Below are 25,010 nucleotides of genomic sequence, written 5' to 3' on the forward strand. Positions count from 1 at the left end.
ACATTGAAAAGTGGACTAAAGAGTGGACTTCGACCAGTTATTTTTCTTGATAATTCGATTCATTTAAAATCTTTATTCAACTCCTTATTTATTTATTCATTTATATTTCAGTATAATTCAAGTTCAGCCTTTATTTTAAATAGGTAACAGGTGCCTAAATTGTTAACAAACTATTAAACTGTTAAACTAGCAGCAGTTATGAGGTTATGGTTAGGTTTAGGATTAAATTTGGGTTTAGAGTTTAACTAATTTATTAGATTAAAACTACTGTTCATCCAAATTGAGAAGATACTAAGGTAAGTGTTCGTCATAAATAAGCTGCTTAAGTGCTTTAACTGGTCTGCATTGGGGGAAGAATCATCTGCTGTCTGGGTTTTAACACTTTAAAATAATTGGCAGACTTTCAGGTTCATGCGACTAAGTTTGCATGGGAAGGTTGGTTACCTTTGAGTGTTGGAGGCACAGATTTGGTAGTGGTGAAGGAGTAGGTGTCAGAGAAAGGGCCCTCGCCTGCCTCGCTCACAGCCTGGATCCTGAAAGTGTAGCGGCTTGATTCGCTCAGACGCTGAACCTTAAAGGTGTGGCTCGGTCCACGGTAGATGGGCACGAACCTGTTGAAGATGCAGACTGATTACTTCACCAGAGAAAGGAACATATTTCCGAGCAAAACATTACCTTTTGTAGTATGTGAACATCAATGCTAAATGAAATGGAACAGAAATGGCCTAAATTACCTTAACTCAGTTAAGAATAATTCTCCTCTCAAATGTTTACAGCCTAATTCTAACAAAGAATTATTTTAGCTACCCTTTTAGATAAACAAGTTTGACAGAGACAATACACCAAGGGACCTCAACAAGGGTAATTGCTGATTTTCTTTCATTTTCAACTAAAGAGAGATGAAGCATTACATAAAGCTCATTAAAAAAACATTTCTCTACAAAGTACAATCAGGCACATCAGACTCAGAGATGGAACTATTTGTCCGTGAACTTTTTGGGTTCGTGTACCAGACCACTGAGTAAAGGTAAAAGCTGACAGAAGCAGACATCGGCAGACAAAAAAGCTCCAACACAGCAGTTCCTTATTAGTCTCCACTTAGATGAGATTTATCAGATTCAACTGCTTCCCCTGCACTGCGTGGGTCTCTGCTGGCTCAGAGCACTGAGCGGGGGAAAGTGTGGGGCTTCAATTAGCCTCATATCACCAATCAGTGGGGCAGTGCTGAAGCAGTAAGAGTGGCTATTAGAGAGGGGGGTCATGATAACCCTGCCTTTACTCCCCCTAATTCATACAACACTGAGAGAGCAGCCAGACTCATTAACACACAACTCATCCTCCTGTAGCATATAGAAAACTCTGCCTACCAGATGGCGCCGAGCAGAATAAAGACATATAGACATGTGTACACACACACAAGGCAGACTCACTCACACACACAAGCACACAGGGATATGGAAATGGACACATTTACATTTACATTTACATTTATGGCATTTAGCAGACGCTCTTATCCAGAGCGACTTACAAAGTGCTTTGACACACGTGCAGTGACATGGATACAGGGCAAGGACACATGCAGTGGCATGGACACCTGGCCACGGAAACAAGCAGGAACATGAACACAAGGGCAAGCAAAAACGCTCAGAAACACAGACATGTGAGCAAAGGCATAGACACAGGGGCACGGAAACACGCAGGGACATGGACACAGGGCAAGGACAGATGCACAGGGACAAGGACACACAGGCACACTGACATGGATACAGAAGCACAGACATAGACACAGGGACACTGACAAACATGCACTGATAAGGACACAGGAGGACAGACACACGCACATGGACGTGATGGGTACGGTCTTATGGGGTTTCTGTAACTTTGCTTGGCAAAATATCTGTAAGATAATTTGTTGTGAAACATTCACACTATGTAAAGGCCTTCTGGCTTTTTAAAAATAGTTCTGAAAAATGTAGTTCTGAGATTTTTTTAGGACCATGTTGATGTACTGGAGATGCTTTTTTTTTTTTTAGCTCAGCACTGCATTCACCTCTGGTTCCTGTCCTCCATCTGCAGGATGTAGGTTGTATCATCGGTGCTCGGCCCCCTGCTGTTGCTGTCCCCCCAGCGCAGTTTCAGACTCTGCGGCCCTGTGGCAGCACACTCCAGCCTTGGCGGGGAGGGGGGCAGTGGCTTGGTCCTCACCTGCAGACTTGGCCCAAATGGACCAGCGCCTACGCTGTTCTCCGCCCTCACCTGCACACTAAACACACACACATTCACTTAAACATTCTGCTCTTCAACAACACAACAAATTCATCATCAAATCAGTTTTGAAATATTGAGTGCCTTAAAGGGAGAGAGTAATTGTGTCCACAGAAGGTGGTCGTTTAAATATCATAATATCATAAATGAACAAAATCACATTATAGTAAATTGATACATGTCGAAACAATAATATAATAAGTAGATATTAAGTCATTGTTTTAATAAAATGGCCTAAAATCACAAGAAATTAAGTGAATGTTTTGACAGAATAGATCAAAAACAAGGGGAAACGTCATTATTTTGATTAAATAAATCAAAATACGTTAGAATTACATAACATTCGATCTAGGAGGTCAAACTTACAAGAAAATAAGCTTTTATTTCAATAAAATAACTGAAAATCACAAAACAATCATTTATACATTGTAACAAAAATATTTTAGAGAAAATATGGTCATTATCTTTAAGTAAAATATTGACATTCTGCTGGCAGCGCATTAAACAAGTATGAGCTTCTATTAGTGACCTGTGTGTGTTTATGGGGCAATGATAAAATGACACAGAATTTTGTTCATTATGCACTCACATAGTTATCTGCAATGCAAGTCCATTTTGCTTTTGAATAAAAAAAAGAGAAGGGGGGGGGGGGGCAAATGGTTATGTTTGCTCCACTTGTTCTGTTGCTCAGCAATAAAAAAAATTGTCTGTTGCCGATATTTTTTTTTTTGTCTAAGCAATTATCTGCTGATGACTACAAGATTCTATGACAGTGCATCCTTACTTATGGCCTTTTCAGGTCTGCTTTTGCTTTCATAAATACAAAAAGAGCCTCTAATGTGACATTGTTTTATGTATGTTTTTATTCACCACGCTCTTTCTGTAAACACACAAACATAAATAATGCCGACTAAAAAGCTGAAGCTCGAAGCTGATTCTGGTCAGGAGATTAGCATAGTACAGAGAGTCCCACAAGAGTGACCACTATGGTCATTCTGTTCATTTTAGTCATTATCTCTCCCACTCCTGATTTAATTGAGTGTCCCAGAGGAGGTTCTATAGTGAAGACCACCGCTTCACAATGGTTACTCACACACATACACACACACAAACATAGGAAGAGGAAAAACCCACATAGTGACCGTGTACCAAATCCACGGCTGGAAAAAAGAGGAGTGTGGATGAAATATGGACTATGATGTGCTGTGAGATGCACAGGCGCAAACTCTCTCCAGTCTCGACTAAAGATGACATCCCTTCTGGATGCTTCCAGACACTCAGCACAACAATAGATAGCAATTTCCAGAGTTACATTTGAGTCCAAAAATGTTATCTATGTTGGTTGTTATCTACCTGCTGCAGCTTTTCTCTACAAATACTGAAGTCACCAAGGAGTAATGTAAAGTGTTTAGAATAAAAATATGAGCAGTCTCTCTTATACAGCCTCAGCCACACCGCTTAATGTAGCCCATAATAAACATTAAAATGATATTTATATGGCTGTCCTTACGTCCTAGTCTTTATTCAATCTCAAGGGATTAATTTCAGATAGGTTACGTCTTCTGCCTGTCAAATGTTTGGCAAGATGTAGCCTTTCATAGCCTTAGCCTTCATAGCCATAGCCTTCATCATTGATAAATGGGCATGTTTTCATTGTTGGTTCTTGTGTGTTCGGTCTATAATAATCTGTTTAGAAATAGAACTTACGTTTGTCTTTGGCCAAGCTGCAAAACTGAAACAACTGACGAGCTGTAAGCCCTCACCATCACTCAATGCTTTGAGGGGTTTAAACCAGCTCAAATGTGCTTTTAACAACTGTCTAATCATTATTTAATCTCTTGAGACCCTGCTTCCTCATATGGAGACATTACATTTCTACTTTTCTGCATCATGATCCTTTAATTTTTAACATTTCTTTTACCCTTTGGCCTCATATAAGGACATTTTTTTAAAATAAAATTGTCTTCCTGTACTACGACTAAGTTTAGTTTTTATACTTGTTAGGTCCTACTAATCACAAACAGGAGAAATCAAAAATGCACACCAAGCAAAAGTCCGGGTCTGAAGAGGTTATGTCATTTGAAATTGCTCAAGACACAGTTTGCAACACTTATCACAGACTGACCCATAACTTCTTTTTCGATATACAGCCTTTTAGTTATTCTAAGCTGAATCTTCTACAGCTCTGTTCAGCATTCTGGACACATTGAAAAATGTCATAATTTTATTTACAGTTTTATGCAATGTATCCTTTTAATGTCTGAAAGCTCACAAGAAACGTATTAGAATCGCTTTGAGCACCTGTCTAGAACCAGACAAGTGTTTTATTTCTCATTTTCTTGGGTATTTTCTATTGTATTGTGGGCACTTGCATTCCCTTTTTTAAATGGAATAGAAGAGGTGAAAATTAATCACTGCTGAAAACATATCAAAATAAGGTAAGATATGCCTGAACTTTAGACAGGCAATGTGTAAACAGAGCCATCGCTGTGCTCCTACAATTATGCCTGTAGACTCCATTAGAGGCTCTTGCTTGTTGTTTTTGTCAAAAAAAAAACAACAAATTTAGCTTTCTCCTTTTAAAACTCGGTCTCCACATCACATGCTCTCAGAGGCAGCTTTTGAACTTCATTTCTGATTGTCGGTTGATGCATGTCACCATGTGATGGTCAGTGTGTTTGTTAGAAAAGGGTAAACAGCTTGTGAAGCTGCTCTTATGGGACTGGTGGTCAAGAAGTCTCTTTTAAAATGCAAAGAGGCAGGTGAACAATGTAGTGCAGGATGCATTACTAAAATTATCAACCACAATACAGAAGAGCTCTCAACCTGTATATCAAACATGCAAATACTGCAAATAAAGTCCTGAAGAAGTCAGGACAGTCCTTTAGGCAAATGCACCCTTTTACTTTATTTCCTTCTCTTTTTAAAGTGTGCACTTTAATAAATTCAACTGCGATGGAAGCAGGTCTAAACAGAGATGTGATGATGTATTTCAGAAGGCTTTATTATTAGCTTACTGGCTAAATATAAAGCACTTCGTTTAATTTCAGCAGCCTCCACCCACGCGGTTTCCTAAGATACAGCAGGTTGTTGCGTACCCCTGGTAATTACAGTAGACATTTACTCCGGATGCACCTTTCTCGCTCTCACACTCTCTGTTAATGAAGTCGTGCTCCGCACCTCCTCATAATTAATTCCACCACCTCCTCATACACCATCACCCAGTCCATTTACAAAGGAATATTTTATTTTCATCGACCTCTGGACTCAAAAGTTAAAATTTGTACTCAATTTGCATGTGCCTTTATAGCTACTAAGCTCAGCAGTTCTCACTTTCTTTATAATAATAGCCATAGGAAAGCACTGGGTCTCCAATTCCAACTGCACCAGCTAATAGACACCTGTGTCGGTCAACATCAATGATGAGGGAAAACAGCACCATTTACCGACCCGGAGAGAGCATGGCCAACTGTGCTCTCTCTAACTCCGGCAGCTGATGGCAAAGCAGCCTGGCTCGTATTTGAACTCACAACCCCCGGACCACAGTGGCAGTGCATTAGACACCTGAGCCACTCGAAGCTCCATGAAGCAATTTAATCACAACATTAAATAAACTAATCATAAACAACTGTGATATTTGTAAACATAAACAACTGTGTCGTGTCTGTAAAATAAGTTGAAATTTCAGATCAATGTCATCTCTACTTGCAGGACTTAGATATAGCCTCTCTCTGTCTATTTTTTTTTTGTCTGTCTGTCTCAGCCTCTTTTTCTTCTATTTCTCTCTCTCTCTCTTAGCCCAGCTTGTCTGTTTTGTTCTTTTATTCTTTCCATCTTGTTTGTTTCCCTCTCCTGTCCTCTCTGTCCATCTTGTTCTCTCTGTCCATATCAGTTTCTCTCTCCCTCGCTCACTCTCTACCGCTGTCTATCTCTATTTGGTCTGTTTGTGTCTCTGGTACAAACAGAGGTCTTCATTAACAAAGAACAGGAAAAACACAGAGGAAGCTCTCTGATAATGCTAATGGACTCCACCGGCTGCAGACACAGACGTGTGTGAGACACATTACTGAAGTCCCTCACTCACCTGTACTCGCTGTCGGGATGCAGGTTTCTGATCACATGGCAGGTAGTGTTTCCGGCTGTGATGAGCGTGTCTCCCATGGCAATGGTGTAGCAGGTGATCTCCTGGCCATTAAAGTTTGGCTCGTCCCAGGCAACAGCCAGGCAGGTGGAGGGGGAGAAGGGTTCTTCGTCAGCGGACAAGGATATGGACTCCTGCAGGTACAGACCGACCACGGCGTCCGGCGCTGCAGCTGGCGTCCGACACCAGGCCAGATCACTATAGGGGCCTGCCCCTGCCTGGTTGGTGGCCTGCAAAACAAGATAATCACAGATGCTACATGAATTTCAACTGTTTTAATCTAATTGAATTTCATTTCATTTTCGGAGCGCTAGGCAGCTGCTTAGAGGAGCCCATGGCTGCTGAGTGTTGGACAAGGTTTGAGGAATCAGAGTTCTTATAAAGCTTTAAGATTTCCGTTGGACATATATGGCTCAGCATATACGATGGGGAGAACTGTCAATTCTTGTCCAACACTCAATACTGTTACGTCAGCTAACAGACACTCACACTGACTAGCACTGCGCTGAGCAATAAGCGCAGTTGTTTCTCCTTAGTCTCCCAGCCAAGGACAACAGGGATATTGCTGGTTTTAAAGCCAAGTTGGTTGGGCGTGATACTACCAAACTCTTTTTTCAGTTTTTGAGAATAAAATCTGTTTTTTTATAATATTACTTGTGACTCATGCTATTCTTGTGGCATCTGCTGCTGCTTACAATGGCATATGGGCACATGGAAGGTGAAAAATAGCTTATTTTTGATGGGCTGGGAGATCTGATCTGATTGGGTTAAACCCAAACTGATGCATAATTAAACCGATCAGATCATGAAGAAATGAAATATTAAGAATGGACTATTTGTATTACTCTGACTGTGAAACATGTAGAGATTGTCTATTTTCATGATACTAAATCGATAGAATTCTACATGTTTTAAAAATATGCTAATGATATGGGTTAATACTTTTATATTCTACTGAATGTAAAAAATAAAAAACAATAAAAAAGAAAACACAGTGTTTGTATCCCATCCAAATTTTGGTCCACTTCAGCAAGTGCAGTGTGAAACCCAATGAACCAAATAAAAAAGATACAATTTCACAAATGCCCTCTGTTGTGTGAAAACAGCCAATGTCACAGGGCTGTTTTAAATTTGTATGCACATCTGAACTGGAGCTTTGTCAGTCCAAAAGTCACAATCAATATTAATCTCATCATTTAATTTCATTCATTAAATAACATCATAATTTTCCTTCCCTAAGAGATACTTGAGCAAAAGAGGTCTGATCATTGATCATGGGTGTGTTTTCAAGTGCGTGTGATTCATACTCCAGCAGACCACAAAAAATCTGAAAAACAATTACATCTAAATTTATTTTGCTGATGTGTTTTGATTAAAATGGTCATCTGCCTTATTCTCCAAAAAAGACATGGTGTATTTAAAAAGCCACTGCTGATGGTTACCTGTAGCCTACAGCAGTAGCTTGCTGCTGCCTCAAGGTTGGAGATTTCGCAGAAGGTTTCCGTCCCATTATAAATCATTTCCAGAGAGTCCTGGTCCCGACCCCAGTCGAGCTGGTAGCCGGAGATATCTGCCCCCGAGCTCTCATCCGTCTGATGAAACAAATCAACAAATCAGAGCCTGGCTCAGCCTCCTGGAAACTCTGGGTACATGCGTTCAGCTGAAATCTGACCTATTAACATTCGGACACAACGCAATTAGGACCCGCCGCTGAGAGGAATTAAGAAGGAACGAGACACTGAGAAGATTGTCTCTGTCACTTTTTAAAATTTAATTTTCAACCTCTTTAACACTAAGAGATAGGTGTGAATTCTGAGGGGGAAAGATGTTCAGAACGCAAGTCCTCACTGTAAGAACTCTGAATGAGCCATAATTCACAATGGATGATAAATGAAAAGGATCTGATATTGTTCAGATTAAATGTTCTTTTCATTCTATCCTTATTATTTATTATAAGAAAAACTGATCATTTTGCCACCTAATTATGTCCACCCAGTGGCACAGTGTCGGAGCAGGACAGCACTGCCTAAGATAGTGGAGAGAACAGCCGACCCAAGAGAACAGCCGACACGACCCAGTCAGTCTATGGATTTGAACCCACAAACTTCTAGTTGCTGGCTCACTAAAGAGATTGCTCTGCTGTCAGCCACACCAGTATTGAGCATTGGTTGATGCCATACTATGATACAAAACACTATACACTTCAAACAGTTAACAACTTCAGTAAAGCTGTCACTTTGCTCTTTTCACAATTCCTTTATCAAACTGGTCTGGCTAAAAGCAGATACCTGCTTGGGTGTATATGTTTAACACTGCAATAGAAGCCACCCACATTTCAGACAACTAACCTTTGCCAAAAGCATCAGGTACAAATGTAAAAACATAAATGCAACCACATCTTTCCCTGCAAAAGGAATGGATGGTTTTTATCTAGTGATAAAGGATAAAGATTTTAAAGATAATTAAGCAGAACACTGCCAGCAGGCACTGCAGAACACAACAGGTCAACCCCTGGTCAAATTCCAAATTATTTGGTAGCCATTTAGGTTAGCATAATTTGTGGAGTCCCACAGGGTTCAATTTTAGGGCTTATGAAGTTATTGTAAATCATGACAGTAATGAGAGTGATGAATTGAAGTGTGGGCCTACGTACAAGGCACAAGGGGCCAATACACAATAAAATAAGCCTAGACAGGTCCTGATAATGATCCTTCAGATTTTAATGGCAGGTCATTTATCACTTTTCTTTCTACACACACAAAACAAGCTGAATTGTTTGGAGAGATAGCAGTGCACTTTAAGAAAAAGAATAAAGGAGTAGATATGATTCCACCTGTGATTGTAGAAAGGAAGGAAATGGACCATATGAGTTTCTTTTTTGTGAGGAAACTGCCACTCAAACACCTTCTATGCTCACTAGAGAGGAGTATTATCCAGCATATTGGGACGGATATAATGGACAATGTTCTGTGTGGAGAGGACCTGGAGCTAAGGTGGCATTTATCCCGTAATTCAGCCCAATTTCGTCTTCCATCACAACAAAGAAACTGATTGCGGCTGGAAAAGCATTAGCAGTCTGCAGAAGCAGGGAAGAAAGGGTAGGTTGTAGAGTACTGGACCTGCATGGCGGTGGGTGTTTCACACTCTGAAACAACAATCAAGAAACTCCTACAGTGTTTCACTTTCGGACTGCAGTCTAACTCACCTCCCAGCTGACCACTGCACATGTGTGCGAGGTCAGGTTGATGACAGGCACCACACACTGGCCTGGAGGTCCTGCTGCAGTGGTCACATCCAGAAACTCTGTGAATGGACCATACTGAGGAGAGCAGGGATAGGAGAACAAAAAAAAACAGACTGACTCACTAAAGGGAACATCTGTGGGGAAAATGCACTTAACAGTGAACATGTATTATCCTCCAATTTTTTCACTACATCTGTCAGACATCTCCTGCTGACAGATAAATGGCCTTCTTTACTGCTCTGCAACTGTAGCAACTACATTTCAGTCTGAAAAAACATTGTGTGAAAACACAGTGTGAAAACATCACTGTATTTAATGAGAAAGCTTTACCTGAAATAATGCATCTAGGTTCCCTCAAATCAATTTTCCATAATTTTTCGGCCTAATCTATATCTGCAGCATCTGTAGCGCACAGTCACTCACCACAGACAACCATTTTGAAGTCCATATTTAGAGAAATAACATAAAATACTTCCTATAAATTCCAATTCGTAGTACCTTACTGTACAGAAAAAGCACACTACTGTGTTTAAATTAAACTTCAGAGCGGCGCAGATAGAAACTGGCACCAGGCCTCCAGTGCCGTACCCCAGCATATTGGGTAAGTGACCTACCCCAGCATCATTGGCAGCGCACACTCTGAACCTGTAGGTGGCGCCTGGCAGCAGACTACCCACAGTGCACTCTGTGTGGGTTCCATTGTACACCTGCATTGGTTCGGCTTCTTCCTCTACTCCACTCATCTCCACACTGTAGACCAGACTTTCATTCTCGCCATCACACACAGGACCTTCTAGATAGATAGATAGAGAGAGAGAGAGAGAGAGAGAGAGAGATTCTGGTAAACAATGTAGCAGCACTGAATTGACTGACAGAGAGAGACAGGGAGAGGGAGGGACAAAGACAGAGAGAGACAGGGAGAGGGTGGAGGAAAAAGGGGAGAAAGGGAGAAGATTGAGGGGGGGCATGTGCTGGACAAGAGAGAGAGAGAGAGAGAGAAAGACAAAGAGAAGGAGAACCTGCAAATAGGCAGATTTATTCCTTTGCGCAGACGCACGTCTGCATATCTCATTTGTGACACAGATAAGGGAATGATGGCTACGCTTAGCTTGCATAGCCGTGACGTGTACGTCTTCAAAATCTCAAATACACATTGTGCATATCCAAGGAGCTGCACGTTAAAGGAATGCTAATTGGATCTCAGGTAGCATTGCAGGTGTAAAGATCCACACAATACAGGGACCAAACAACACACGGATTAAGAAGTGTAGCGATACAAACATTTACACAACCCATGTTAGCAGGGGAACTATCGGAAGGTTCTGGGTTACTTTAACAGGCTATCCACGCTGCAGTTTCTTGCCAGACTGATGGGAAACAAACTATTTATTTATCAAGCTAAGTGCTAGGAGAAGACCAGTAGCAAGCTGTTGCCTGGTCTGCACAGTAATTCTGTCAGAGCAAGACTGGACAAAAACGGGCTTAGGTTTACAGATGTTGATCTTTAAAGGTGAAGATGAGATATTCTTCTAACATTACTTTTTACTTGATTACTTCTTACTTCACTACATCTATCTACTAGCTATGTTTCGTTGCACCCATTGCCGAGGTTCTCTGGAATGATGATGCACCATCCAGTACTTTTGGGATATGGTGGGATGATGAGCATCCAACATCCTGACCTCACTAACGCTCTAGTAATCTAGTAAAACAACTTTTCTAGACAGTGCATGACTGCTTGCTTTGCCTGTCAGTAAAATGACCCTAGCTATTTTAGACTATTTTAGATGCTAAATGTCTTAAATGTAAATAGCAAATGTCTCCTAATACATTTGTCCACATAGTGTATGAAAGGTGGACTTTCCCGACGAATGTTCTCTTTCATCAAATCAAACAGATATGTGGAATACTTCTGACACAGTAGTCCAACAACTACCGTCAACTGTCAGATAACTTTAGGCTGGAGACAAAAGCAGAAGAAACGCTTCTTAATACACTTGATTTCAAACTAAACAATGAATAAGTAGGTGTAATACAAAAGCACTGTTTTGACAATGGTCTGCCTCTACACATCACAGAGCATGATTGCTTGCTTTGCCTTTCAAATTACCCTACCCCTCAAAGTAGGCTATTTTAGATCATGCTGATCATCAAAACGCACCAGAGTCTCGAAACATAGTCAGAATAGTGGTTGTAAGAACTGAGAATTGTAAAAGACAAAGTGGGGGGTGGTTCATTGTAGTAGCGATTGCGATTCAGCCTAACAGCGCATGTCTCACATAAACACTCCGTTTATCTGAAATAGCACTCTTACAGCATCATACAACCCAGTAAACACATGTACACATTTCAGTCTAGCTTCCGTTCCCTCAGCAACCGCTCAGGTCGCACACATGCAAGGTGAATCAATAGCGGGGGGAGGCGGAGGAACATGCTGTGAAAAACACATTTGTTAATAGAGCTGGAACATGGTGAGGTGGAGAGCGCGTCTCATCTTGCAAAAGCTATATGAGCCTCACTGTTACAAAAAAGGGGAACAAAAGGTAGGTCTTTGTCTTCAGTTCTCTCACCAGTCCTCCTCAGATCGGTGGAGGATGCTTGAAGGCATGCGCATGCACACACACACACACACACACACACACAGCTTAGATGATGTTCATTTCCTGCCAATCTGAAAAGCCCCTATAGGGATACTCCACCAGCAACATGTGGCATTTGAGGCAAAGCTTTCCCAACTTGCATTACATTCATTTTCACCATTTCTCCAATGTAAAGTAAACTAACTGACATAACATACAGCAGTAAACCCACTACACAAAAAAAGATCTCTACTGGTCTGCACTAGGCATCATTTAAAAAGCATAACAGGCTTCTTATAACTTTAGTAGGAATGGGCGAAGCTAAACTTTTATTTCAAGCAATTTTGGATCATTATGACATTTTGACACATTAAAAAGAGCAAGTGTCAGATTTAAATTATGTCAAAATTAAAAAAATTAAAGATGGAGATCTGAGGTTTTTGCGTGACAGTATTAAAAGTGCATCAGAAAGCACATCTAAAGCATGAAAATGACATTTCAAATAATCAATAAACACTGACCAGCATCAACCTAAACCACAACAAATCTCTCCTCTCCTCCAGCAAAATTAACAAATCAATGAAGCCGTTACCTTCTCTCAAAGTGTAGGAATGATGGAAAAAAGCCAACAACAGCCTGAAGCTGCTGCCTAGAATATATACACATAAAATATATAAACATGGAAATATTCCAGTTTTAGAATAAACATACACTATGTGTTCAAATGTGTACGGGCACCCCATGAAATTATGCACACACACAAACATTAAACCAACTGGCACCATGCCTAATGCCAGGTGTGGGCTAGAGTAGTATAGAGCCCCATTGAGCTGTGGAGCAGTAGAATTGTGTTCTCTGCAATGACTTTTCTGACTTTCCTGATGAATGACCCTTTTCATCAAATCAAACTGATACATGGATTACTTCCGACACAGTAGTCCAACAACTACCGTTAACTGTCTGCTAACTTTAGGCAATAATATAATATTTTATACATTTTATTGCAACACTTTTTGTCACTCCCTCGTTTGTGCATTAACGCTCTACTACATTGTTAATCAGAATCACCTTCAACGTACAATAATTTTAAGTAGTGTTGGCAACAACAAGTTAGTCAACTTAACACTGATGGATAGTACATGCGCAGTGGGGAATTCCCATCTGGTCAGGCTGCATGACCATGAAATGGAAATGCATCCGTTGACACCACCATTTAAAGGTGGCTCAGATGTAGTCTGAAAAAGATCAGATTTGGGTTTCCACACAGCCCTGGATTTGTGCCACATTGGCCAGGTAATGTGAACATAGCTTTAGGTGCCATGTCCTCCACAACACCCTGAGCACTTCACACTGTAGCTAAGTTGACAGCATTTAATGTCAAGCTCTGATTTGAACAGAGCACTGTTCTTGTTTTTCTTTTTGGTCCTTTAAACACTGGACACTGGGAGCAATTTAATAGCTTTAAAAACTAAACCGCGCAGAACGGAAATCCCGGCCAGATAGTCTATTAACATAAAGACTTGCAGCTATTAGGGCACAAATGCAAAAAGCGCTGACCAAATAAGAATGGCTTTTAAATGAACAACTTCAGCAAGATGTGCATTTAAGCTAATGGTTGAATCTGGATAATGCTGGGCCAGGTGTACACGAATGGAAACAGGAAGAAGACAGGAGCAAATGGAAAAGAAAAACAAAAACAGAAGTGACTCACAGGCCATGTGCACATGGGCGGCGTTTGTGCATGTGCACCAGAAGTTTGGACATACCTACTCAAGGGCTTTTTCTCACATTTATCAAATTACAGAATAAAAGTGACTTCATCAAATGTATGAAATATAATTATGCAGTGATAAAAAAACAGTTAAACAAATCATTTATAGTTCATATTCTACAAAGCATGTCCCTCCTTTTTCTTAGTGCAGCTTTGTACATTTCGTTGTGTAATTCCTCAAGCAGCTCTACAAGGAGCCTTAATTAGGCTTTTACAGGAGTTCCACATGTGCTGAAATCATGGCTGCTGAGGATCCTTGCTTTTGCGAATAACAGGGTATGAAGTAGCAATTAATCATAATTGAGGTTCTCTCCCCAGCCCATATGTTTCATATGGGGACAATCAGCTTGTTTTAAATTCACTTTATTTATAATGTAACTAAAACCAGTATATATACATATGTCTTTATATTCAGCCTATAACACTACAACACGCATGTTCAATGGACCCACACTTCATTAGGTGTGTCCAAACATTATGTGTGTACTCACCCCACTGTAAGTTCACCTCCCTGTGTTTGACGCTGCCCTGGACCGTGATTGGCCGGCAGGGGCCTGGGGGCAGGCTGAGAGTGCAGACGAGCAGGCTGTCTATGTACTGCAAGGCCAACACACACACGTCAAATTCAAAAACAATGTTTGCAAGCAAGTCTAACAACACTAATGCTAATTATGAAGGCAGCACCGGTGAGGGATTGTGGTTTTTCGCTCGTTTCTACCTGGCTGTGGCCGCCCGAGCCGATGGTGCTGAGGCGAAGTGAGTACCGAGTCGCTGCATTCAGATCCTTACACACGTGCTCCTGCAACGGCCCACGATAAACAACGTCCCACTGGCTCACCTCTGTACAACAATGTTAAGAGATCATTAAAGGAAAATCTGACCATTAGGATTTGCACATCATAACAATTCATCAAACCCAACCACTCACTAGGACTTTGCCTATTACTTGCAATGCTCCTAACATGCACATCATTCCTCCAAGCACAAGCCTCCTACGATAAATGTGAAGTCAGTCATCTTTTCGAACTGCCTTCAATGCAGCATCACTAGGCAGCCAATGCACTCATAGGAAAGAGGTGGGTCCCCAGCACTAATACATGGGGATTTATGACCCCATCTACCCACCCAGAGGCATCTTGGCCAACAATCAGGCTACGGCTGCTGATAGCCAAGCAGCATGACCCAGGATTTGAACTTCTAAACCTTGGACCATAATGTCAGTGTTTTAGTCTACTCTGCCACACGCCCTTGTATTTTTACTTTTTTTATATATTATTTATTTCATTTCATTACTATTCATTTGTTTATGCCATTTATACAATGTATTTTAATAGTACTGAATGTTTAAATCAGACTGGAGATTAAGGAATAGCTCAATGAAAAATCTGTGACTAACGTAGCTAACATATAAGGGATCATTATACTTCATCAGTTAGCATTCTATGAGACTTCTAACCATGATAACTATGCAACATACACATCTATCCACACACAGGGCCTGCAAATAAGCTTTAGCTAGAAGCCCTATATACACTACATGTGCTGCATTGTATACATCTGTCAAATGCATCAATGTAAATACTGTCATCAATACATTCAAGTGATGCTAACTGGACCCATTAGCCACATACCTCCAGTGTAAAGCTAAAAACAGCAAACATCAGACATATCTTGGATAATCCATTTAAAGGGGGTTAGAAAGATTGTGTTCAATTTTCCCTGAGTGTCTCCTTCATAACAGGTAATTTCTACAAATATGAAAGTTATAAAAGTCCATTTTAAGCTCTATGAGGCTTGGCTATTTGAAGCAGAACCTAATGTAATACCTTCAGCATTCCCTTCAGACATTTCCAAAAGGTATGTCAAGTCCCCGCAGCCTCCATCATCTTGTGGGGGATCTGCAAAAAAAGGCAGAGGAGAGATATGTAAAGTCTGTATCATTAGGCAACAGACATTCGCATATCCGAGTGAAGCTCACCCCATGCCACGCAGAAGCCATGGGACGTGACTGCAGTGACTCTGGGGGCTGCTGGAGGTCCAGGTTTATCTGCACTTGTCCTACACACCAGGATGGAGCTGGGGGTGCTTCTCCACTCTGCGCTGCAGGTAGTGAGCTGTAGGGGGAGACAGATAAGAGGTGGTGTAGATATTAAGACTGGCAGGAAAAGACTATCACTAACATTACAAGTTCTTGATGGGATTGCATTTTGGTGAGCTAACAGCCATATTATCACCAGCATTTCCTCAAAGCATCAAATCAAATTTACTGGCACATTGTCTTACTGTCTTACTGTCACTGTCGTGACAGAAACACATGCTAAAAACAATGTATATTATATAAGCATCTAAGCCATTCTTTTTCACAGCTAGTTAGTGTTAGTGTTGTTATTATATAGGCAGTGCCAGTATACTGTGGAGAACTGTGACTGTTACAACTAGACCTTCATTACTGCTTGTATTCAGAGTCACTAACATATCTAGGACCTCCAGAAGGCCTAGGGTATTTTTCCTCAGATAATTGGTACGGCCCATTTTAAATCAAAACATGTGGTTAGTTCCACTGTCATGCCCTAATTCTGTTGGTTGAGCTCCTGAAGTCCTAACCAATGAGATTATTCATTTGTATCTGCCAAAGAAAATGATATAATAATTCAAATGTTATTTTTATTTTTAACTAAAAACTGTAAACATGTATTTTTAAGTACCCAGAAATAATTGTAACCCCTTTTCTAAAAGCCTAAAAGTGCCTGTGGGATTACTATTGATATAATGCTCATGCATCAGTAGTCTTCCTCTTCCACAAATAAACAGTAGTTATGTTTTAATTGGCTAATTAACTTGATTAACGCAAACACCACAATATACCACGGTTGGAAATGTGCCCTGATGTACTGTAAAGCATCAGTCTGAAGAAGGTGATTCAGCAGTTTTGCTTTTATAATAAACTAATCAGAACAAAATTCACTAAAGTATGTGCTCCTTTTCCGAGCTTACTGCCTTGTTTCTATTTTCGATTATATGTGCTATGTGCCTATAATCCCCTCTACCTTTGCAGGGTTGACTTAATAATGCGCTGACTAATTTTAATTACATACAACAGTTTAATTACCTGAATAAAAAGCTGTAGGTAATAGCTGACAAACAAGCAGAAGCCAGAGAGACATTAATGTCTGCTTTATGGAAAGGGAAAACAAGCTTTCACATGTTTTGCGTGTGAAAATAAAAAGAGATGTATGACTCATCCTAAAAGCTTAAACAAACACAGCACTGGAGTGGAGCACAGCTTACGAGCTGTGTACAGTGTATCTGAGTTACAGGAGAGAAGATGGATACTTTACTCACTCTGAATCTGTAGCTGGTGTTTCTGCTTAGCCCCTCCACTCTGCTGCTCAGCTCCACCCCACTGTATACAGCCTTAAATTCCGGCCCCTACAGTCATACATACCATGTTACAAACAAACACTAAGGCCACATGAGAATCTTCATAATAATCTTTATTTAGGAATTGAGGTACTGTTTAAACTTGTAAAATCAGTGCTGCAACTCAAAAAGTTTAGTTTGAAACGATTCCTCTCAGCAGTAAGTGTGCTTTTGCCTGTAAAACTCTATTTAACGTCAGAATACATAAAAATAAACACAGATCCAGTAGTCAGCAGTCAGACTGCACTGTCTTCAGTGAAGATATTGATGTGGTACACTTAGACTTGCTGACTTAACTGCTGATTACCTACCACAATTCAACGGTTCAACTGATGTACTAAAGTTACATTCTCAATTTACAGAATCTTGACAAAAAAATATAAATTTTTCACCCATTATAGCCAGTTACCAGTGCAGGCGAATGCAGTAGAGGTCTGCCCTTAAGCTGAACAAGAAGGTGGATAGGTATTTCACCTTTGGATTTCCTTGATTATCAGCAGGTATTATAACAAAATTGACTTTCATCTCTCTCATATTTCTGATTAAAAACTATTTTAAATTTAAATAAAGCCCTAAGGGTCTCTATGTGAGCACATGCTTCAATCGCTAACGTGACATAAGTTGTATGTAGCTGCTCTCAAATATTTTTCATTTTCATTTTTTGTTTTTTAAATTGTGTCAAACTGTCATGATAAATGGACCAATAGAAATCCTCCAAAATGATTGAGAATAAAACGATAGTAAAGATGTTTTTTTCCTTCCCCTGTAAATCAGCATTTTGGGGATACAAGGTTTTTATACAACAGCAACCTTATACAGTTACAAAATATTTTACTGAAAATTAGGTCAAAAACAAGCCGAGGGATTAATACAACAATGCCACATCTTTGAATGGTGCATTTGATTAAATTGATTATGAAGTTATCCTTAGTGTAAACCTAATCCAACGCAAACAGCTGGGTAACAGGAGGAAAAAAAAAAGAATGGGCACATGAGAGCGTATTGATTTTCAGTGTGGTAATGTCCCAGCTCGGATATTAGTCACAGTTATTCCATTTGCTCAGACAGCTGTGGATGATGGGTAATTAACTGACAACAGGCCTACGTTCAGGCCAAACATACAACTAATGTCCAAAGCATCCAGAGAATTTCCCTCTGGCTGAAACTGGAAAACATCAAGCCTGTTTCAGTGCGGATTCTTGATACAATGTCAAAAAGATGCCCACAGCTTCACCTACATCACAAAGTATTAGGGCTGAGAATGCCACTGTCACCTTGCTGTCGTCCTGCATCTCCAGGGTGTACGTGACCGCCTCATCTGGGCTGCAGCCGCTGGGGCGGGTCCACTCCAGCGCCACCCAGGACGTCCCGGCTCGGAGAAGGCGAGGCGCCAAGGGCATCTGGGGCAGGCTGCCCGTGGTGTGGAAAACCACTTCTGGGCTAAAGCCACTGTGGGAGAGTTTTGGGGGTGGGGGCCACATAGAAGGGGGAGACTGTGTAAGCACTAATAAATTCAAGCCATTCCCAGTGGAGAGCATGTGACTCACTGTCTCAAGCGTAAGACATGGAATAACAGCGTGTTAAAGGGCCTATGTTCTATATTTCATCTGCATTATCGACATTATCGTTCCTCATCCAATTTCATTAACATTAGTGTCACTCTATGTACCAAAAACACTCATTTTAACATGACAGGCACAATACGACTTAACATGTCCTACTGTGCCTTTAAGACTGACATATGTTGATAATTTCTGCTCTAAATGACAAATGCACAAAATCTGCCTTAAAAATAGATCTACTGAACTTCAGTCGTTAATTTTGTACACTTTCGGATACTTTGAAAGACTAGGAAATTATACATTTGCCAGAGTTGTGACATCACAACCACAATAGACTGTTTTTGCAGCTTAGTTTCCATTTCAGCGCTGTATAAAAAACAGCTCGATTTTTCCCAAATGTTAATTTTCTTTCTTTCTGCTGATTAATAGACCAACTTATATGCTCCACAATTACTTGCACTAAAATCAATATACATTAACTAGAATTGAACATTTATTTCTGACTTCCACTGTAAAGTTACAAGTATGAGAATAAATGTTACTTCAGTTATTTCAGAATTCAGATTTCCATGATATGGACCCTTCAAAGGCTGTCCTTCCTGTCATATGGCTGTCAACTAATAATGTGAAGCTCAGTAGGAGTTTCCTTGTTTAGCGTGTTGTTAAGACAAGGGAGGGGGGTTATATTACTTTAAAGAGAGTGCAAATGGGACACCTGGTTATTGCATTTCCCACCAAGTCTTCATGACTTAAAAGTTTTGACTTAAGACAACATAAAACCAGATATAGGAGTTCTCATACATTCCCACACATAAGAGCACATGTACCTGCAACTCATTAAAGGCATAGACATGAAGGCACACTCAATTACAAGCACAAACACACACCTGGGTCCAATGTCATTGAGTGCTGCCACTCGAAACGTGTACCCAACCGCAGGGCACAGTCGCATGACTTTGAAATGCCGCTGGTGTCCAAAATAACACTCTCGGAAGACGCTGTTCTTCTTTCCCTGCAAAGCCGAAAAGACACAAGCTGAAATACAGACTGGGAAGGAGTACAAGTTGTGCCCGGCTGGCTTTGAAAAGCACGGCGCCGACATCCCCCTGACAAAAACAGGACACTGGACAAAAGAAAAGCAATGGAGCAACTCTAGGGTACTCATTTACCAGCTCTCATGACAGGAGGTTGAGTTTGGTTTGGATAAAAGGCAGAAGTCTGTTGACCTTTCATTGTAAATGCACACCCCACTGGAGCCACTCTCCAGGCTTCAATCTCTACTGCTGCACAGCAACCCCAGAGGAGCCGCGATTGTGTCCTGGTTCATCAAAATGAGTGAGTAATGATTGAATGTCCAGCTGCCCCCAGAACAGAATGAGTAGGGCTGAGAGGATGCTGAGGGAGCCCCTGCCCTATTAGGAACTACTCCAGTCCAACTCAACATTTCCCAGAAAGAACGGGAATGTATACTTCCATCCAAAGTTTGGGGACATGGAGCTAATCCAAACATTTTTTATTTTTTTTAATGTTTGGAATAGTGTATGTTTAAAGTTTACAACATTTACAGTTTACAGTATCTCTCAGATATGCTTTGGTCAGCGTACAAACCCCCCTACTGATGATCTGATCTTCAAAATAATTCTGATTAATGTTTAAGATTTGATAGTATCTTGACACTTGACCTCAGTACCAGTCAATCTAACTTAACAACATTAAATAGCTCATGCACATGAATGAGAGCCATGGACTCTAACAAAAAAATTAAGTATCAATGCAGTATCAAATGTAGCAACAATTACCAAGCACAGATAGAAGTAACAGTAAGACAAAAAAAAGTAAAAGCAAAAGCATAGAGACCAAAAACACAGTATTCAGTGCTGAAACAAACTGCACAATGCGCTTAAATACTACGACTCAATGGCTTTATGTCTTTTAAATTGTGAAAAGGCAGCAGAATTGTGTGTTCTCAGCCTCTTTCTGAAATAACTAAAGGCTTAATTAAAGAGCACCTGTGACAGAAGCAAGCACTTAACAAGCCTGTTGTCGATGACTAAGCTAAAATATCTTTACTACAAACTACTAACATATTAATTTCATTTTTGTTATTTCAGAGGAAAACAACATATGAGCAAGTGGTAAGTGTGCTATTCTAAGAATAACATCCACACACTTTATGCCCTTGTGGTGATATCAGCTCTCATCAGCACCACTAGGGCAAAATGTTTTCAATACAAATTCTTAAATATATATAAGAACTGTTTAGAAAAGAGAAATGTGAAATTATTATTTAGCCCAAACCCTCTGCCCCCTTTAATGCTAGCAACAATTTTGCAAGTGATTTTAGACACAGGCAGACAGGCAGACAGACAGATGGACAGATAGACAGACAGATACTTTATTCTATTTTGAGGGAACATGCGGATACATATTCTTATTATGTTGAAAAGTAACAGAAGAAAGGATCTAAGAAAAAGAAATCCACTGTAAACTGTACCCTGGCATTCACATTTTAATGGACTCCATATGCCATCTGTTAATACTAACAGGTACAAACAAGGCAGAAATGGTGCTGTAATATTTTCCCCCGTGTGCAAGTACACACAGGGGTGCACACGCCACCCTTGTGTAAATGCAGAATTAAGTGCGGTAATGGCTGCAGCAGTGGAGCAGAGGGAGAAAGAAGAAGCCCTTCAGTGTCTCTAAAGCGCATGACGAGTAGGAATATATAAAGGTGGAAAGATCATGGTCAATAACACCTTTTTACTTTTTAATTCTACTCCCTGTTCAAACACGACCTGTTCCTGAGGCGGTGAGTAATGGAGAGGTCAGGGCCCCGGGTGTGGCCTGAGTTAACCTGAATAAATGAGTAATATTTGAATGATCCTGTAAACTCACAGACGGGTGCTTACCTCATCCCACTCCAGAATGTAGCTGGTGATTTTTGAGCCATTATCAACAGGTGGCTGAAATGAGACATGTTCTAATTAACACTCGAGTGAAATTAGGCATGCAAATAAAGTGTGTTTGCTGCGACTGCTTGTGTGTTCCAGCTGTCTTGACACTGGCACTACCTTCCACTGTAGAGTCAAGGAGCTCTTGGTGCGGTGGGAGAGTCGCGGGGGTAGGGGGGTCTCCGGAGGTGCGCTGTGGGTAGTGAACGCCCTCACCTCTGAATGGGGACCCTTCACAGAGTTACACACAGCGCTTACTCTGCAACACATACACAGAATGGTAAGTACTAGATTGGCAGATGGAATCGAATGTATGAAAAGCTATTAATAAATAAAATATTAATTTTTGTTTTTAAAACTAAGCAGAAAAACAGCTTCTTTTTAAAAAGTCATGTTGGTTGAGATGTCACCAATTATCACAACTACATATGATCACCCATTCAGTACTTACGTCTATCGGTCATATATCAATATATCAATGGTTACATTGTGAGAGTTGCAAGAGACAACAAGCAGCCCAAACCACTATCACCTATGGTGTTCCAAAGGGGTTAGTCCTTGGGACACTTTTATTTAGTTTTTATATGCTTCCACTTTTACATATATCAATCTTATAGTCTTTCAATCAAAAAGGAAAAAGGCTAGACACATGTACAACATGAACCATTTAAAGTAAAAGGTAGTACGCATTAAATGTTTAGCTTCAAACATATTAAACCAATTCAGTTCCTGCAGTAAAGTAAAATCTAGCACATATAAACACAAATGCCTCTGCTATAACAGACTTCAACAGATTTCATAAGGCTACTTTTTATTACATGAATATGGTTTGGCATTGTTTGTGCAACAGGTCATCAAAGCACACAGAAATAGAAGTGTATCACAGATATAACCAGACATACACATTTAAACACTACTGAGTATTGAACACTCTTCAAAAACTCATTATAACAGAAAACAGTCTCTGAGAAAAGCAAGCGTTTCTGAGAGCTCTTACCTGACATGATAGTCTGTAGCAGGTCTCAGGTCAGTAAGAGTATACTGCAGCTCTTCTCCACTGAACAACAGAGAACAGGACATGAACATGAGGACAAGACATAAGAGTGGAATTTTTATGCAGATATATTACAAGTGTGTCGATTTCATTCAATTCAAAGGTTGCACAATTATGTCTTTAATTAACCAATTCTATAAACTGTAAAGCAAGCGTCCATGAGATAAACCCATTACCTGTAGACAACCCTGTACTTCCCATCACAGCTCTTATCAGCGAGGAGCAGCTCATAGCTACAGGAGTGCGGAGCTCCATCAGCCTGCCCCCGTCCGGACGCTCCCACCTGTGTGGCTCGGGACCAGGATACCAGCGCAGAGCGGGCCTGAATCTTAGACACCTGAGGAATGAAAAAACACACAGATTGTTTTTAGTTGCATAATATATGAAAGAAGATGCTCAGGAATTGTGCAAGTCAGGGGAACAGAACCGAGTGGTGTTCTCCAGCAGCAATCCACCCTACACTACAGCACTGAAACCTGACAAATAACTAAATAGATACATCAGCTGTGTTTGAGCAGGACAATCACAAAACTGTGCAGGAGGTCTACCCTCCAGGACAAGAGTTCCCCACCCTGATGTCAACTGACCCATCAATGCTCCACCCATGCCATCTTTATTGGCTACTGAACCTAGATTGGACAGGCTTTACACATTGGTTAATCCCATTTAGCTTAATGGGAAACTGTAGCTCAGAGGTCAGTGTTTGTCAAAGATCCAACACATATCTGTTAAAATCATTAATTTGTAAAAGAATCAAACTGAAGATACATGCCAGCAGTTGCATCTAATATTTACATACCAATAGGTGCATTAGTTCAATTTTTTAAATGATTTTGAAATGTAAAAATTCAAAAGTCAAAATGAAGTGTAATTCTGCATTGTGTATAAGCTTCTGCATAAGCAGTGTTCAGGTGTTTAAATGCCTTTCTTTTTTAACCTTTCATTTCTGACCTGAAGGATGAGGTGCATTGCTCACCAGGTTACCAGAAGCTGCAACAAATGCTAGCACAAACAGGTTGTGGTATTCTCCTTAAGACAAAGCCAACGGTCAGTCACTTGTGCTTACGGCTGACATACAAACTGTTCCTCATACCACAGAGCAGTGTTTCTTTCATAACAGAGATAAGAGCTTCAGGCTGAGGCGATTAATGCTGGAACTAAAGGAATTGTTTAGAAGCCGCTGGGAGGAGTCTGATGCAGCAGGCACACAGAGACAGTGAAAGAACTGCAGATGAGGTTAAAGTATACGATTTTGCACCGCAAAACGTGACCAGTCAATTATCATGAGAAACGAGGATGAATAAGGCAGAGCAAATGACTCTTCTGAAAGGAAAAACAAAAGTCAGTTGTGCTGTTCAATGTCATGGCAACAGTCTTGGTGACCAGTCATTTCTAAAAAGGTCAAAATTGAATTAATTGGCAAGGGTAACATGACAAAAGCAAACAAATCAAAATAGCACTCTGAAATATACTGGGACACTTACCCTAATTAGCAGTCACGGCTGTTCTGACATCCTCAAACTCTCTTGAATATCAGTATTTACAGAGAGATAACTAATGTGATCCTTAAATGATTAACAATGTACCCTCATAGGCTTGCAGCAATGCTGAAGTGGGCTTTAGTCTTGTGTTATGGGTTTGATTATCATCTGTGAGTGTTTTGAGAGTTGTAGTGATGGTCAACTACTGTTATCTATGGTGTTCCACAGGGGATAATACCTGGGCCACTTTTGTTTAGCATTCACATGATCACACTTGGCTATTTTGTTCATCAGTGTGGCTTGAGCTATCTTTATATGCTGCCAAAGCCTGATATTCCATTGACTTCAAAAGCACTTAAATACTGGATGAGGATTGGGCAAATATCTGCACAGGTGTTATTTTGGATACAATACTTTGGGCAGTTTTCCTTTACTAGGGAATATAATGTGTATTCAATAATTTGAAGAGGTTTTGAGACATATTTATTGAAGTATACGAAAACTGAGAAAATATTTTTTTGTCTATTCAGTTTCAATACAGT

At 40.4% G+C, this 25,010-nt stretch overlaps 1 protein-coding gene across 3 annotated transcripts in view; it reads right to left on the bottom strand.

The window, feature by feature from the left end:
• The window catches only part of fndc3bb (fibronectin type III domain containing 3Bb), a 76,412-nt gene that overhangs the window by 7,718 nt on the left and 43,684 nt on the right, over window positions 1-25,010 (bottom strand). For 2 of the 3 annotated variants that reach the window (XM_072690534.1, XM_072690550.1), the window contains 17 exons: window positions 23,164-23,324; window positions 22,931-22,990; window positions 22,054-22,192; window positions 21,892-21,945; window positions 19,870-19,994; window positions 18,695-18,869; window positions 17,343-17,429; window positions 15,979-16,114; window positions 15,827-15,898; window positions 14,719-14,840; window positions 14,492-14,597; window positions 10,265-10,443; window positions 9,612-9,725; window positions 7,849-7,998; window positions 6,350-6,636; window positions 2,051-2,263; window positions 445-611 (listed from right to left, as the gene is read on the bottom strand). In XM_072690534.1, the coding sequence (XP_072546635.1) occupies window positions 445-611; window positions 2,051-2,263; window positions 6,350-6,636; window positions 7,849-7,998; window positions 9,612-9,725; window positions 10,265-10,443; window positions 14,492-14,597; window positions 14,719-14,840; window positions 15,827-15,898; window positions 15,979-16,114; window positions 17,343-17,429; window positions 18,695-18,869; window positions 19,870-19,994; window positions 21,892-21,945; window positions 22,054-22,192; window positions 22,931-22,990; window positions 23,164-23,324 (2,347 nt within the window). The remainder of the gene's footprint in view (window positions 1-444; window positions 612-2,050; window positions 2,264-6,349; window positions 6,637-7,848; window positions 7,999-9,611; window positions 9,726-10,264; window positions 10,444-14,491; window positions 14,598-14,718; window positions 14,841-15,826; window positions 15,899-15,978; window positions 16,115-17,342; window positions 17,430-18,694; window positions 18,870-19,869; window positions 19,995-21,891; window positions 21,946-22,053; window positions 22,193-22,930; window positions 22,991-23,163; window positions 23,325-25,010) is intronic. The other variant, XM_072690542.1, reaches the window with a different exon arrangement.

The sequence above is a fragment of the Salminus brasiliensis genome, chromosome 1 (assembly GCF_030463535.1).
Source record: "Salminus brasiliensis chromosome 1, fSalBra1.hap2, whole genome shotgun sequence".
Lineage (NCBI taxonomy): Eukaryota > Metazoa > Chordata > Actinopteri > Characiformes > Bryconidae > Salminus > Salminus brasiliensis.